Below are 17,539 nucleotides of genomic sequence, written 5' to 3'. Positions count from 1 at the left end.
AACAAAAGCTTCTTCAGTTCTAATAACCTGAACATTTCTCATCAAAGTCTGATGGTTTAGAAGATTCACATGCTAACTATTTTGCTGGTTCCCCAAACTGTGCTGAAAGACTCGTTCTAAGAGAGAAAATAAACCTGTTTCTGCACCCAACTTTGGTACTTTCTGAACTAAAATTATGAGTCAATCTTAGTTTCTTTTGAACTGAAAATAAAGTTTTTAGCCCTACACGTTTGTCCTGCGTATTGAAAATGCAACCGTATAAACATAATTCTATTAACACCACAGGGGTCTACAGTGATCTGTTTTCATCACTATTCCAGAAGAAAGTTGTAGCCTTCTTCCTTTAAGAGAAAACCTTTCAGAGAAGTAAACAAAATTACATCCACTTCTATTCTGAATTCCGAATACCAAAAATGGTACATGTTAAAAATATTATAAAATTATAAACTTTTCATCACAGATATCAGTGATGTCATTTAAGAAAATGTAATTGATCACTTTCACAGAGCAAGATGCCAGAAATTGCAATGACTAATTATTGCATTGGTTCTGGTTGAGGTCTCAATGATTGCTCGAATGTTGAAAGAACTGTCTGTTCATCTTCAAAACATGCCAGAACTCTTCTGGAACAGCTTCATTCAGACAGCTAAACAGATTAATTGCAAATGTATTAGGAAAACATAGCATTTTTGTACCTACCTGTGTGTTCAATATTGGATGTGAACGGCCAGTGGAATGAGCTGGATTTATTTGTATGCTTTGATCATTTACAACACACAAATACATGTCATCATTACCCTGGTAACAGAAGATTATAGAGTAAATATAACTGCATACAACCAAGCCCCACTATATCAATATGCCATCTGATTTATGTGCACTGATTTGATTGCATTGTTTATTTTTCATTAACAGTGTAATGTAAGGTTCTACTGCCGACAAATATATTACAGATAAAAACAAAATCTTGGGATAATGAAAATCCAAAGTGAAAAGAGAAACTCAGCTGGACTGCAGTGGAGAGAGTAACAGAGTTAAAGCTCTGAGTCCAATATGATTCTTCTTCAAAAATGAAAGCGGCTGACAATTTTTGTTTTAAATGTTGACAAAAGGGAATAAGGAATGAGTGGAAAATTTGGTGAGGGAGCTTAGTGAAAAAGACAAAGGGAGTAGTAATGGGAATAAAGAAGAAATGTAATATTGTTGTCAATGATAGATACGCGAAGGAGAAAGTATGTCTAACTTCCTGAAGGTATAACTAGGGCAACACAAACATGACATCAGGGACTCGTAACCAAAATGGAGGACAGAGATCACGCTCTGAATTTGTTGAGTTCTGAAGGCTGTAAAGTGCCGAAATGTAAAATGAGAAGTTGTTCCTCCAGCTTGCAATGAGCTTCACTGAAACACTGTAGCAGACCTAGAATGGAAACTTTTGTATGGGAACAAGATGGTTTCTTCAAATCACAAACAAATAGAAAGTCAGGGTCATTCCTACAGATAGAGTGGAGGTGTTCCACAAAATGAACACATATCTGCATTTTTGTTTCCCCAACATAAAAGCGATCACAATTTGAGCAGTGGACTAGATTGAAAGAAATTTGAATAATCTGGAAGGCATCTTTGAATCCTTGGACAGCAATGGGAGACCAGATGAAAGGGCAAGTGTTAAATCTTCTGCAATTATCTGGAAAGATGTCATGAGTGTTAGGAGTGATAGAAGATTGTACCAGGGTGTTATGAAGCGATCACTCCTTGGAAATGCTGATAGTGAAGGGAGGGGAAGATGTCTTTGGCAATAGTGATGTTGTACTGAAGGTGGCAGAAATAGTGGAAGAGAATCCTTGGGATGCAGAGACTGATGGGGTGGAAAGTGAGAACATTTTTTTCTGGGAGGGAGGGAAGGGGTAATGGCAGAAATTGTGAGAAATGGGTCAGATATGGCTGAGGACACTGTCAACCATGGCGGAGTGACCATGATTGAGGAACAGGGAAGTCATTTTGGAGGCTCCCCAGTGGAAGGTAGCATCATCAGAATAGAATGGGGTCCTTGTCAGGACCAGTGTGGAGCAAGTGTAGTAAAGTATTTGTGGGAGTCAGTGGCTTTCTACAGGATACCAGCGGACAGCATATCCCCAGAAATGAAACAGTCAAGTCACGGAGGAGAGGGATGAGTCAAAGATAGATCAGGTGAAGGTGGGGGAAGGATGGAAAAACTGCTCATTTTTTCCAATTTCAGGCAAGAGCAGAAAACAGCATTAATATATTATCTGTTACAAATAAATTGTACATTTGCATTTCCGAGTCAGCCTGTGAAAAATGAAGTAGTCTTACAATTTCTATTGGAGTTTAGAGATGTTGGTTTCTGAGTTCCTACAGGGATTGGATTCTGAAGACTCTCACTTGTCAGGAACGAGATAGTCATTTCTTGTTTATTTTTTCTAAACTCATTGAAAGGACGTGGATGTTATTGACCATCCTTAATTTTCCTTAAGAAGGTCATGGAGACCTCCTTTCTTGAACCATTCCATCTAGTGTTAGTATGCTCAACAGCTGTGAGGAAGGGAACTCCAGGATTTTAACCCCCACAACAGTGAAGTAATGGTTGTAAAGTTGAAAGCCACATAGTGTGTGGCCTCGAGGGGATCTTATGAATGGTGGTGCTCCCATGCATCTCTGCCCTTATCATTCATAGGTGGCACAATTAGGGTTTAGGAAGATGTTGCAGTGTATCTTTTAGATGGTACACACTACTGCAACCATGCTTCGGTGGTGGAGGGAATAAATGTTGAAGGTGATGGACAAGTTATCAATAAAGTATGCTGCTTTATCCTAGATGGTATCTAACTTCTTGACCGTCAGAGCTACACTCATTCAGTAAAGTGGAGAGTGTTTTATTACAGTCCTGACTAGTGCCTTGTCGATGTTGGACTTGTTTTAGGAGTCAGAAAGTGGGTTGGTCACCACAGAATTCCAAGCTTCTAACCTGATCTTGGTGGGAATGACCTATTGCCCCATTATGAACATGCCTGACCAGGCAAACCCCATCCAGTCCTAACATAGGACAGTCAGTACACAATTCATCTTCTATCAGCCAGAAGTCCAGTCAAAGACAAGTCTAAAGGAAAATTGTGGGGGGCTGGGGGGTACCAGAAGAACTGGAATATGCCAAATGTTTTCAGGAATCCAGAAAAGCGCATCACTATTCCTCTCCTAATTCTCAGGAGCAGTGTGGCAACTGCTTAAGTTACTTAAGTGTACACTTAGGCTTCCTAGCAGAAGGTCTATGGGAATGTAGAAACAGTCTTGCTGTCAGTGAGAATTAGGCAATAATGATTCACCACTTCCACCACGGAGAACAGCTGATGGATGAGTAGCATTATTGTTAGTCTATTAATCCAGAAATCCAGGTAATGTTCTGGGACCCAGGTTCAAATCCTGCCAAGGCGGATATTGGAATTTAAATTCAATAAAAATTGGGAATTAGCAGTCTGATGATGACCGTGACACCATTGTTGACTACTGGGAAAACCCCATTTAGGATATCATTAATATCCTTAAAGGAGAGGAAACCACCATCCTTTCCTGGTCTGGCCCACACACTAACTGCACATCCACAGCAATGTGGTTGACACTTAACTGCCCTCTGGGTAATTAGGGATGGGTAATAAATGCTAGCCGAGCCAGTGACACCCTCACCCAGTGAATGAATTTTTTTTTAAAAGTCCAGCTGCTGAAAGATCTCAATCACCTCCCTGGTTTCTATTATGAGATATTTTCCTAATTGAATATGTGATGAATATCCCACAAGTTAATAAATCTTTGGCTGCATTCTTGTCCTCAGCCTTCTGCTAATAAAATGTGTATTTCAATGGGAATTTAAGCATTTTTTAAATTGGAATACATTTAGCCCAATGCTTGAATGCAGTAATTCTTGGAATTTTCTTTTGGACGCAGGTTCATACTGTCAATGCTGCTAAATGATTCAATTTCATAGCAATACCAGATTTGCAATATAATCCTGAAATTGGGCCTCGGACTGACTGTAGGAAAAAAAAAGACACTGGAGATCCCTTGAAATGGCAGTCTTACATTATAATCTTAAACCTGGTTTAAAAACTGGCCCTGAATCTATTACAAATTTTCTACACTTAACAGGCATTGGCTTCAATAAACATTCTCACACACATTCTCAAGGCACTGAAATGTCAAGAGCAGAATTCTGCAGATATCAGTTAGCACAAGTGCTGACAAATATGTGGTGACAGCAACAATCTCATGCAGTATTTCAGGGTATATTCTCAAGTCCCCAGGGAACAGATTCCCTGGTACGGTAAAGTGTTGCCTTGCTTGTCCTTCAGTTCTGGGGTAGGAGGAGGGAGTTGGTGGGGAGAGGTTATGAGCTGTTTGACATTTTGTGAAGGCTTTGTCTTCAAATTTCTGGAGTAAAATATGTTTGCGATAAACGATCATAGATGAAGGGAAATATTCTCACAATAACAATCTCACTGTGAGTTGCAATCGCAGTTTAAGTAAACGATCCAAAGGATAGTCTGAGGGCATGGAGCTGCAACAGGTCAGAGCAGCAAACTTTCATTTTGAAGGGTGCAGATAAACTGGTATTTTGAATGAGTATCTCTTCTGCCCAATTACTATAATCCAAATTCTTCAATGTATTGAATAGATCCTGCTCTTATTTTCCAAAATCTGGATTTAAATCCAGCTAATACTAATGGGATAAAAATCTGCTTTGTCTGTTAGCTCTAAAGATTCCTACTGGGAATTATTTTGAATATTTAACAGAATCCCATACAGGTGAATTACTCAGTATGAATTAGTATCGAAGATCAGATGGTCCCTGTGCTTTTGAAACTGAGAGTTGTTACTCAGGAAAGATATTATTTCACTGGAGGCAGTTCGAAGAAGGTTCACTAGGATCATCCCCAGTATGGAGAGAGTGATTTATATGTGAATGTTAAACAGGATGGGATTCTTTTCATTTGAATTTAGAAGAATGAGAAGTGATTTCCATGAGTGATGCAGGATTCTTAAGGGGATGGAAAGGGGTAATGCTGAGAGGATGTTTTCCTTCTTGGGCAAGTCTAAGGCCAGAGGTAAGTCAGTATTAACAGGCACCAATTTAAGACTGAGATGAGGAGTAATTTCTACTCTTCCATCTTTGGAACTCCTTGTCAGAGACAACTGTGATGGCAGAGTCCATGTGTATATTTAAAGCTGAGATAGCTAGATTGTTGATCATGAGGGGAATCAAGAGTTATCGGGAAAGAGTGGGACAGTGGACACGAGGTGTGTTGGATCAACAGTGGTCCCAATGAAAGGAGGACAGACTCGAGGGGCTAAATGACTTACTCCTATTCCTGTATTTTATGGTCTTAAATAATGTGAGAATTGGAAATTTGCGATGAGTCCAGAAACTGCTAGTAGGGTATCTGACTCCCTTTGTAGGAGCTTGAGTCTTTTCTGAATAAGTAACTTTATCTGAGATGTGAACTTTTTACTGGTGCTGACAAATGTACTGTATTTTTGACATTTTCAAGATTTTTTTAATGGTAAATAACTTTAAATAGTACTGAGATGTTTCAAATAGCTTAATGAGGAAGTGTAGAGGGATTTTACACATATTTTCAACCTGTATATATTTATAGACTCCCTACAGTGTGGAAGCAGGCCATATGGTCCAATAAATCCACAGCAGCCCTCTAAAGAGCAGCCCACACAGACCCAAACCTCTACTCTTTTGCTGTAACCCTGCATTTCCCATGACAAATATAGAGTTGATAGCCAGAGACTATTTCCCAGGGCAGAAATGGCTAGCATGAGGGGTCATAGTTTTAAGCTGGTTGGTGGAAAGTATAGAGGGGATGTCAGAGGCATGTTCTTTACGCAGAGAGTTGTGAGAGCATGGAATGCGTTGCCAGCAGCAGTTGTGGAAGCAAGGTCATTGGGATCATTTAAGAGACTGCTGGACATGTATATGGTCACAGAAATTTGAGGGTGCATACATGAGGATCAATGGTCGGCACAACATTGTGGGCTGAAGGGCCTGTTCTGTGCTGTACTGTTCTATGTTCTATGTTCTAACTCTCACTTTAACAGGAGGTTTCCAACTAGAGGGAAGACGAGGAAAAGGATATCCGCGGTTGAACTGTTGTTCTGAAATAGCATAATCACTAAGTATTGGCAACTTGCCTTCATTCAATATAAAGAGAATTTTAATCTGCCACAATACTGACCATCCATTTGTCATCTGACAGAGCAAAAGAAATGTATCCATTTGAAGGTCCACTCAATTCAAACAGCACTGAGGTGTTTTGCACAGCAAATGAGAGGAAAAAGCACAATCGATCCAGTTCAGGGTCACATCCAGGAGGATTCCGCAGGCAGAATTTTTTACTGCCACATTCTGTCACATTGAACTGGCAATAGAAGATGAAAAAATGGATCAGTTTCACTTGGTTGCTGAATTGCAGGGTGTCATGTTTCATTGGTTTAAGCGTCTTTTTAGCATTGTAAAAAGAATTTTAAAGCAATGCAATACACACACCAGATTTGGTAAAGTGATACTGTCATAAAGGTAGCCTTGAACTTGCAGTGCAAATGGTTTAAAGCAACCATTCATTCAGATATCTGCCAAAGTTAAGGTGGACATTGGGAGAATGCCAGGGAAATGCTCTCACAAAGGGTTTTATTTGAAATAGGAAAAAACACTCGCTAAAACTTTCTCAGAATTTATTTGGTTCCCTAAAAACAATGTTCTGCAAGACATTCTGCTGGAATGGGTAGTATGGTACTCAAGTACCATACCTCAACATAAGAAGTCTCAGAACTAGCGAAACACAGTTTCCACATTGATCTGAATGGTCACCTATCATGAGTGCATCCAATAAATATAAAATATTTTGAATTGAAAAGAGGGACACAAAATGAACTTGTGCGCAATTTTGATCTTGCATGTCTCTCAGGAACTAAACAAAGTCAGAATCCACAATGAAAATACATGATGCTTGATTTTACTTTCCATTGAAGAGGTAATGTTAATCATTCAATATTGATGTTGTATGAACCAAAGAGAGGTAATAGTGGGAGAGTATAAAATTGTGCTCCAACCAATCTTCTAGGTTTTCTGCAAGGTGAGCAAAGTTAAAATCCCCAGGCTCACCACTAACTATCACTGCACTTTTGCCCTTTTAAGTATCTCAGGCAGAAACTGTAGTTTAAAAATGTTGGCCTGAAATTACATTTGATGGAAATTTGACCTTGAACTTTCCTATAAAACAAGTATCGTTTACTTGAAATTAGGCATGTAAAAATAGGTTTCAATAAATACATGTATTAATCTTCTGGGCAATGGTGATCTCAGTTCCATCAGGTTGTTTTTTTTTCCCGAATTTGTACTGCATTGAGAACTCTAGGCCGTTGTTAAGAAATACCAAGAAATACCAATAACCCATCCAAAATGTGGAACTCAGTGTCAAATACAGTAATTATACAGAAAGGTTCAAGAGCAATTTTCATAAAACAAAATGTAATTCCATCAAAGATCATAAAATCTGCCACATCTCTATATAAAAACATGGATTAATATTTTTAACATCATCCTGTTTCATCTCCCTATGCACCCTTTAAATCAAATACATTATTCTGCATCTATCTGAAAGGCACTTACTGATTTAGTCAATTTGGAAGTAACTGGTACGGTTGGATGAGCCTCTGTTGTGGTCTGTACTGAGAAAGGAGGGGCATTTAGTTGAGAAATCACTGGACCATGTAATTTCACCCAGTAAATGTTGAATTTCTGAACCACCGTCACCCTAACATGAAGAAAGATTAAGTTAAATTTAATTTTACAAAAACTAAAATAACTGTGGATGCTGTAAATCAGGAACAAAAACAAAGTTGCTGGAAAAGCTCAGCTGTGTTAAATTTAGTTTTGTTGTAATGATTTTTCAGTCAGAATTCAAGATGAATGTTTACCAACAGATGAGGGGGTTCAAACTCCCATTCTAATCTTTTTTGACATCTTGCTAAAAGTATACTAGGCACTGGTGACACCACAGCTGAAATGCTGCGAACAGTTCTTCTCTCTTTACTTGAAATGATAAACTGGCACTGGAGGGAGTCCACAGAATGTTCACTAGGTTAATCTTAGGCGTGGAGGGTTTTTTTAAAAAGAGGAGAGATCAAATAGGCTAGGCTTGTATTCGCTGATGTTTAGGAGAGAGAGAGGTCACCTTATTAAAAAATAATCTTAAGGGGCTTGACAGGGTAGATGTAGAGAAGTTGCCACCCCTTGTGGGAATGTCTAGGACCAGAGGAAATAATCTCAGAATTAGGGGCTGCATGTTTAAGAGTGATAATTTTTCTTCTCTGACAGCAGTGAATCTACAGAATTCTTTACAGCGGAGAATAGTACAGGCATATTCAAGGCTGAGATAAATTTTTAATCCGTAAAGGAATCAAGAGTGATGGAGATACGCAGGAAAGTGGAGTTGAGGATTATCAGCTCACCCATGATCACATTGCATGCCAGAGAAGACGGGATTGGCCAAATAGCCTACTTCTGCTCCCACATGTAATGGTCTTACAATACAAATAGGCTGAGTGGCCACTTTCAACTTTCAACAAATACAGCTTCTCGTGCGCTGTGGGTAAAATCTAATACTTCACAGACATCTGGAAACGAGAAAAGCCTTAAACTGACTAAATGGACTAAATCAGCCTTAAATTTGATTTTGCTATAAATGCCGAAAGAAAGAAAGCTACCTCAAGAGTTAATGAGAGATATTGATCATCCAATGCAATAAAGGTACATCTGTGTAAATTGCCAGGCAATGAGGTAGGTTTTTGTCTTCACTGACTGGACGGGTTGCGTGTGTTTTCTGGAACATGGATCAAAATTATTTCTGAGCATTTGTTTTCATCTCTTCTCATTGAAATCTAGCAGCTTGTCTTGAAACAATTTGACTTAGCGGTTTAGTCCACTGTGACATAATTACTCAGACTGGAAGAGACTGTGGTAATTTATACCAGCAGTGAACTTTTACTTATTTTTAGCTACTGAAACTAATTAAATAACAATCAATCAAGCACTTTCTATATCGGGCACAGTTGGGAACACAATCAGCTGCAAGGTCCCCTCCAAGCCACTCACTGTCCTGACTTAGAAACATATCACTGTTCCTTCAGGGTCAAAAATCACAGAGTTCCTTCCCTAATGGTACTGTGAGTTTACTTACAGCACAGGGATTGCAGCAATTCAAAAAGGCTGCTGACCACCACTTTCTCAAGGGCATCTAGAGACAGGCAATAAATGCTGGCCCAGTCAGCAACCACTGCATCTTATCAGCAGATAAAAATATCCACCCAGCTTGATCACTGTCCAAGCTGTCAGATGAAAATCTAGTCCACAGTAACATAAAGTACTGCATTAAGGTATTTACATGCAGTAAATATGATTAGCCAATTAACTTTTATCTGCTTTGTTGCAATATACTAACACATTAGGCCTCTAATAGCTATAGAAGAGAATTTCAAATAATTTGTCATTGAATTTTGTTTGGCTTATTGACTGAAAATAAAATTTATGGTTTCCAAAATATTAAATTTCGAGTCCTGTTCTGCTACTAACATTTCAGCATATTTTTCCACTTTCTAACAAAGTTCCATTGTAATTCATGAAGAAAGAAAGGAAGGCAGCAGTCACCAAGGCAAGTTGATGACATCAACAGTGGTGACATCAGGTCAAATGGCATTTGATGTGAGTGATCAGGTAGGGATTGCTCCCTGCTCTGTACATAATCAATAAACAGTTCTAGTTACTAACACCTGCTCAATGTCTATTTCTGAACACACTATAGCAGAAAGAATGTACAGGGCATCATTGGTGGTTAAAAACAATACTGGATAAATAATTCATTGCATAATAAAATGTGACAATCTGGGAAACACACTAATCCCTCATGTACATTAATTTATGTTGTAATTCATATTTATACTAAATTGCATGTTGAACCTTAAACTGGAATTGAACATCAATATGGTAAGTTATTTTAAGTTACCACAAAAACATTATTTTTAATCCAGTCAATGTCATTTGTTGAATGCACTCCAATGCTTACAGGAACTGGATGTGGTCTGGTTTTGTTCCAGGTGGGTTCCACAGCACCACAATTGTATGCTTTCCTGATGAGCTAGTGTGGCTGACTGCAGAGTCCTATGAAAGAGACACAAGAGTGGAATGTCCAATACACGCTGGCTCCATTCAACAAATACGTTTAGTATATCTCAAAACAATGCTTTTGTACTTGCTGCGTACTCTGGCTAATGTTCAAATGGTCCATAAAATTACCCTGTGTTACTGATGCAAACTAATTTAATGCTAAAAGGTGCGACATAAACGCAGCACATTGTTGACAGAGTGTAAATAATTAAAATTACACAAAATCGGGGAAAGATTTGAATTGGGAAAGCCTTTCGGCCTATCTTAGTTCATCCAGTTAAGGAAATTTACATTATATCATCATCATCATCTCTAGACACTTGCTTTCCCCTGCCCTGAATTTGTCTTTTGCAAATTTAACATTAAGACATTAGCAGCTTTTCTGACCAACAGTGCAAAATTCCAAACTGATTTCTAAGAATTTCTGCAATTTGTTTGTGGAATTTACAAGCAGTTACACACTTTTACGTCCCCACATGTCAGGAGCTGCGAGTTCTTGTCAATAAGTGTAAAGGTTCCAACAGGCCCCCCATTCAAGTCAGTAGCATCTCTTGCTTGTAAGAAAAATCCTTGGAATGAAGTTCCAGACTGTCTCACAGTGAGTGTAACTGAAACCAAGGGAAAACATTGTTAGAGTACAGAATAAAATGATTAACATGTGATCAGCCTCTATCATTGCATTCTGGGGTACACCAAGTGGGAATTTAAGGCATCTCCTCATTAAAAGCAGAGGAAAAAATTACTTGTATAGTTATTCCAGGCCTCCTCATCAGGACTAGGCAAAAAGCACTATCACCAAAGGCCTGGAAATAGGGCTATCACACTGAATGTGATGCCAGTTATTGAAAGGTGAGTATAGCAAATTAAGTGGAAAATAGTGTTCAGGATTTTTTTAGGGGACAGTCCCTACATCAGGGCTATATACAAATCCTAAGCCCATGGACAAGGAACAGGATAATGGGAATTTTCATGGAGGTGGTCTCTTAACAACTGCTGGGCTAGTTGTTCAATTCAGGAAATGGTCTAGCAAGTTATTCATTTGTAGAAAACTACAAACCAAAAAAGTATTCAAATACCATTGAATATGATACTAAATAATCTATACTAAGGCACATTTTGTCTTAACACTGATCAAACAAATTTGCAATATTATTACAGAAGGGCAAAAATAATTTTAAAATAAAATTTGAAAACACATTTTTGACTTTTAAAAAAAATCTGCACCTTTTATTTGATCCTTTGAGCTGAACACATCTTTGTCCACTGTAATAACAGCAGGACTTGCTGATTTCTGGGGAAGGCTTCCATGTTGTGGAGTCATAGTATCACAAGCAACAGTCACCTGACCATTTCCATAGGCTAACAGGGGTTCCAGTATGATGCTGAGTACAACAAGTATACCAGGAATACACAGTCCCATTCTACTGTGAAGTCAGAAGAGAACTGTTTTAATTGGTGCTGAACTCTATCAGATTCCCAGAGTTTAATTCTAACAACAAGCAAACAATCATCGTTACACGGTCATTGATAATTAAGAAACTCATATTTAGAGCTAATTCACCAAAGTTACCATTCATTATCTAAGTCTTAGTATTGGCTCAGTAGCAACACTCTCATCTCTCAGTCTGAAGGTACAGGGATCAATCTCCTGTACCAAAAACATTTTTGCTAAAACTTGTACCTCTACCAAAAATTCACACTGTCCTTTTCAAAAGCATCTGAAAATGACAAGGTTCACCTTGATTTCGAAATCATGTTCCATCTTATATGGTTTTCAAAAGTAGAGTACTGAGATTCTCGTGAGGCAGCAGCAAGATGCCAATTGACATCACTGTTGATCATTAAACACCTTACTTATTCAGACTCCCATCTTACCAAACAAGTTTGATATTGGGAAATCTTGTAAAGGAAAACAGAGCGAGCATCTGGCAGATTCAGCTCACTGCTTGTTCCAAATGACATCCATATTGGACACCAGGCAGCAGCATCTCAGAGCACAGTGCATGGGCACAGACTAAACCCCCTCAAAATACATTAAGAAGTCAGGCTAGATGCCAACTTTTCTTATTCTTAAAGGCAAATGTAAGCATTGTGTTCCAGATACAATTCGATTGGTCAAACTACCAGGCTTGAAGCAAACCACACTTTATTCTTATACTACGGATAAAATAAAAACAAAAGAAAGAAGAATTAGAATAACAACTTTATTGGAAAACTTAAAATAATAGATTGTTTCACTACTAAACAGCAACTGTTCCAAAATAGTAACATCCCATAAACACACTCTTAACCAAAGGCAAATTCATAAAATAGATTGTCTCACATGCAATTCTCTAATCCAGGAGAAAAGAACATTAAGAGAAAATTCTGAGACAGAGACAAAATTCAAGTATTTTCTTGTAGCAGGGAAAAATTTACAGCAGTTTCCAAACTGCAACAGCTACAGCAAGTTAAACTAAAATCCTGGTTCTCTGGAATATTGACCCCACCCATTCATGCAGCTTCCATTGTTCCAACTTTTAAGGAAAAAGCCCAAGGCCTCATAAGCTGTTTATTTGTTGGCTTGGAACACACCGCTCTCTACTTCTGTCTCAATCTCTCTTCATAACAAGAGCTGGAAACCTCTTAACTCCATTGTATCGTCACAGCACTGAACACTCATATATACATACCTCGTGTTGATAGATATTGACATCCAACACATGCCAGCTTCTAAGGATCCACATGGTGTATCGCCAATCCACTTACAAGATGTTTCTGGATACTCACAGCATTCTTCCCTTTTGCTATTGTTGCCCTGCCTTGTTGCACTTTCCTTCCTTAGCCAGTAATACCAGCCTCATTTTTCTGCCAGCTTGCCGTGCTGTTCAGCACAGGCATAAGAGCAGGAAGATTGTTACTAGGTTTCAGGTCAGGGGCCTGGCCATTGCTCAGGCTCAATAAATCAGTCTACACCATATTCATCATCCACATCTTCACCATGTTAGCTCATTTGGCTAGATAGCTGGTTTGCAGGACAGAGTAACACTAACGGCTTTGGTTGGATTCCCACTACCATGGTGGATTCTCCTTCTGAACCTTTTCACATGTCTGAGGTATGGTGACACTCATGTTAACCACCACCAGTGACTCTTGTTTGAGAGGGCAGCCCGATGGTCCGGTCATATGGGCGCTAGCGACTTTAGATTAGATTAGATTCCCTACAGTCTGGAAATAGGCCGTTCAGCCCAACAAGTCCACACCGCCCTTTGGAGCATCCCACCCAGACCCATCCCCCTATAACCCACACACCCGTGAACACTACAGGCAATTTAGCATGGCCAATCCACCTAGCCTGCACGTTTGGACTGTGGGAGGAAACCAGAGTGCCCGGAGGAAAACCACGCAGACATGGAGAGAATGTGCAAACTCCACACAGACAGTTGCCCGAGGCTGGAATTGAACCTGTGTCCCTGGAGCTGTGAGGCTGCAGTGCTAACCACTGAGCCACCGTGCCACCCTACCTTTACCTAAATGCCATTACTGAAGCTGTAAGCTTCATCTCTAACACTTTTGACTCTGAACTGCTTTAGCTTATCTTTTTTTATTCGTTCAGGGGATGTGGATATCACTGGCTGGGCCAGTAACTGTCTTCCGCTGCGAAAACTCTCATCCATGCCTTGGTTTTTTCAATGCACTGCCTATTAGCCTCCAAGATAACAAGAAACGCAGATGCTGGAGTCAGCGACAACACAGTTGGAGTTGGAGGAACACAGCAAGTCAGGCCTGCTCATTCGATGCTGTCTGACCTGCTGATTTCGTCCAGTTCCAACTGTGTTGTCTGTTACTAGCTTCCAACTCCAAACTGTCCATAAGCCTGAGGTTTCAAAAATTCTGTTGTTCGTGTCCTAACTCACAGTAACTCCCTATCACTTCTGCGCTCATTAGCCTACAGTGGCTCAATTTTAAAATTCTCATACTCATTTTTAAATCTCTCCAGAGAACTATCCCCTCATTATTTTTATAGTCTCCTCCTGCCTTATGTCCCTCTAAAATAACTGCATTCCTCAAATTATAGTCTTTTGTTCATCTGCAATATTAATGGCTCCTCCAGTGGTGGCCCTATCTTCTACTTGTGAGCCTCCAAGTTGTGGAATTCCCTTGAGAACACTTCTGCCTTTCTTTTCTCCTTAAAATCTACCATTTGTCCAAGTTTTATTCATCTGCCCCAATATTTGCTGATGTTTTAAAAATTCACTCATGGAACGGGGGCATCAATGGCTGACCACCATTTATGGTGTGGCACTGGTTAAAACATAGAACAGTACAGCACAGTACAGGCCCTTCAGCCCACGATGTTGTGTCAAACTTTTACCCTAAACCTAAGGTCTACCTAACCTCCACCACTACCTTAAACAATCATCCATATGCCTATCTAATAGCCACTTAACTGCCCCTAATGAGGCTGACTCCATTACTCTGACTGGCAATGCATTCCACGCCCACACCGCTCTCTGAATAAAGAATCTACTGCCCTTGAGAAGGTAGTGATGAAGCGCCTTCTTAAATTGCTGCAATTCATGTGCTACAGGCTGACTCACAATGTCTTTAGGGAAGGGAATTCCAGGATTTTGACCCAGCAGCAGTGAAGGAGGGTAATATATTTTCAAATCAGGATGGTGAGTGGCTTGGAGGAGAACTTGCATGTGGTAGTGTTCCCATGTATCTAATGCTCTTGAACTTCTAGATGAGACTGGTTGTGGGTTTGAAAGGTGCTGTCTGAGAATCTTTGGTGAATTTCTGTAGTGTATCTTGTAGATAGCACACACTGCTACTGCCAAGCATCAGAGTTGGAGGAAGTGGACGCTTGTGGATGTGGCACCAATCGGGTGGACTGCTTTGTTGTGGATGGGGTTAAGCTTCTTTTTGTTTGCTGGAACTGCATCCATCCAGGCAAGTGGACAGTATTCCATCACACTCTTGACCTGTGCTGGTAGATGGTGGACATGCTTTGGGCAGTCAGGAGATGAGTTAGTCATCACAGTATTCCTATCCTCTTACCTGCTCTTGTCGCCACTGTATTTATGTGGTGAGTCCAGTTGAGTTTGTGATCAATGGTAGCCCCCAGGATGTTGAAAGTATGGGATTCATTGATGGTAACAACCATTGGATGTCAAGAGGCCATGGTTAGATTATCTCGTGTTGGAGATTCTATTGCCTGGCATTTGTGTGGTGCAGATGTTACTTACAACTTGTCAGCCCAAGCCTGGAAATTGCCCAGATCTTGTTGCATTTGAACATGGACTGCTTCAGTGTCTGAGGAGATGTGAATGGTGCTGAATGTTATGCAATCATTGGCGAACATCCCCAGTTCTGACCTTATAATGGAGGAAACATTATTGATGAAGCCGCTTCAGACACTACCCTGTGGAACTCCTGCAAAGATGTCCTGGAGCTGAGATGACTGATTTCCAACAACCATGCCCATCTTTCAATGTGCCAGATATGTCTCTAACCGGTGGAGAGTTTGGCCCTGATACTCATTGATTCAAGTTTTGCTAGGGCTCTTTGATGTCACACTGAGTTAAATTTCACTTGCTGTCACTTGCACCTCGCCTCTGGAATTTAGCTCTTGGTCCACGAGATCAGGAGCTGAATGACCCTAATGAAACCCAAATAGGGGGTCACTGAGCAGATGATTGCCGAGCAGACGCTGCTTGATGACATAATTGATGACATTATCTATCACATTACTGTTGATTGAGGGGAGACTGCTGGAGTGGTAATTGGCCTGGTTGCATTTATCTTTCCTTTTGCCTACAGGACATACACAATTTTCTGCATTGTTGGGTCAATGCCAGTATTATAACCATACTGGAACAATCTAGCTAGGGGAGCAGCAGGCTCTAGAGCACAATTCTTCAGTGCTATTGCTGGAGTGTTGTCAGGTCCCATAGCCTACACAGTATCCAGTGTCTCCAACCATTTCTTAATATGATGTGGAGTGAATCAAATTGGCTATTGGTATCTGTAGTGCTGTGGACCACTGGAGGTGGACAATACAGGTCATCCACTCAACACCTCTGGCTGAAAATTGCTACAAATGCTTCAGCCTTATCTATTGCACTGATGTGTTGGGTTTTTCCATCATTGAAGATGGAGATAGAACATAGAACATAGAACAATACAGTGCAGAACTAGCCCTTTCACCCTCAATGTTGCGCCGACCTGTGAACTAATCTAAGCCCATCCCCCCACACTATCCTATCATCATCCACATGCTTTTCCAAGGTCTGTTTAAATGCCCCTAATGTGGCTGAGTTAACTACATTGGCAGGCAGGACGTTCCACCCCCTTACCACTCTCTGAGTAAAGAACCTGCCTCTGACATCTGTCTTAAATCTATCACCCCTCAATTTGCAGCTAAGCTCCCTCATACAAGTCGATGTCATCATCCTAGGAAAAAGACTCTCACTGTCCACCCTGTCTAATACTCTAATCATCTTGTATGTCTATATTAAATCCCCTCAGCCTCCTTCTCCCCAATCAGAACAGATCCAAATCCCTCAGCCTTTCTTCATAAGACCTTTGCTACTGACCAGGCAACATCCTGATAAATCTCCTCTGCACCTTGTCCAACGCTTCCACATCTTTCCTGTAATAGGGCGACCAGAACTGTACGCAATATTCCAAGTGAGGCCGCATTGGCATTTTGTACAGTTGCAGCATGGCATCACGGCTCTGGAACTCAATTCCTCTACCAATAAAACCTAACACTGTATGCCATCTTAACAGCACGATCAACCTGGGTGGCAACTTTCAGGGATCTATGTACACGGACACCAAGATCCCTCTGCACATCCACAGTACCAAGAATCTTTCCATTGACCCAGTATTCTGCCTTCCTATTATTCTTCCCAAACTGAATCATCTCACATTTATCCGCATTGAACTCCATTTGCACCCTTTCAGCACAATTCTGCAGTTTATCCAAGTCTCCCTGCAACCTGCAACATTCTTCCAAACTGTCCACCACTCCACCAACTTTAGTGTCATCTGCAAACTTACTAACCCATCCACCTATGCCTGCGTCCAAGTCATTTATAAAAATAACAAACAGCAGTGGTCCAAAACAGATCCTTGAGGCACACCACTAGTAACCAGACTCCAGGCTGAATATTTTCCATGAACCACCACTTGTTGCCTTCTTACAGAAACTCAGTTTCTAATCCAAACTGCTAAATCTCCCTCAATCCCATGCCTCCGCATTTTCTCCAATAGCCTACCATGTGAAACCTTATCAAAGGCTTTACTGAAGTC

General features: G+C 40.3%; 1 protein-coding gene across 6 annotated transcripts in view; it reads right to left on the bottom strand.

Annotated features, from left to right (window-relative positions):
* frrs1b (ferric-chelate reductase 1b) overlaps positions 1–17,539 on the bottom strand; it is a 56,677-nt gene that overhangs the window by 29,770 nt on the left and 9,368 nt on the right. For 3 of the 6 annotated variants that reach the window (XM_048538662.1, XM_048538668.1, XM_048538665.1), the window contains exons 3-8: positions 11,465–11,664; positions 10,703–10,848; positions 10,140–10,234; positions 7,688–7,832; positions 6,255–6,437; positions 700–798 (exon numbers count right to left, since the gene is read on the bottom strand). In XM_048538662.1, the coding sequence (XP_048394619.1) occupies positions 700–798; positions 6,255–6,437; positions 7,688–7,832; positions 10,140–10,234; positions 10,703–10,848; positions 11,465–11,664 (868 nt within the window). The remainder of the gene's footprint in view (positions 1–699; positions 799–6,254; positions 6,438–7,687; positions 7,833–10,139; positions 10,235–10,702; positions 10,849–11,464; positions 11,665–17,539) is intronic. The other 3 variants (XM_048538663.1, XM_048538666.1, XM_048538667.1) reach the window with 1 other exon arrangement.

Source organism: Stegostoma tigrinum, chromosome 8 (genome assembly GCF_030684315.1).
Source record: "Stegostoma tigrinum isolate sSteTig4 chromosome 8, sSteTig4.hap1, whole genome shotgun sequence".
NCBI classification, from domain to species: domain Eukaryota; kingdom Metazoa; phylum Chordata; class Chondrichthyes; order Orectolobiformes; family Stegostomatidae; genus Stegostoma; species Stegostoma tigrinum.
This window is presented reverse-complemented; position numbering and strand designations above follow the sequence as displayed.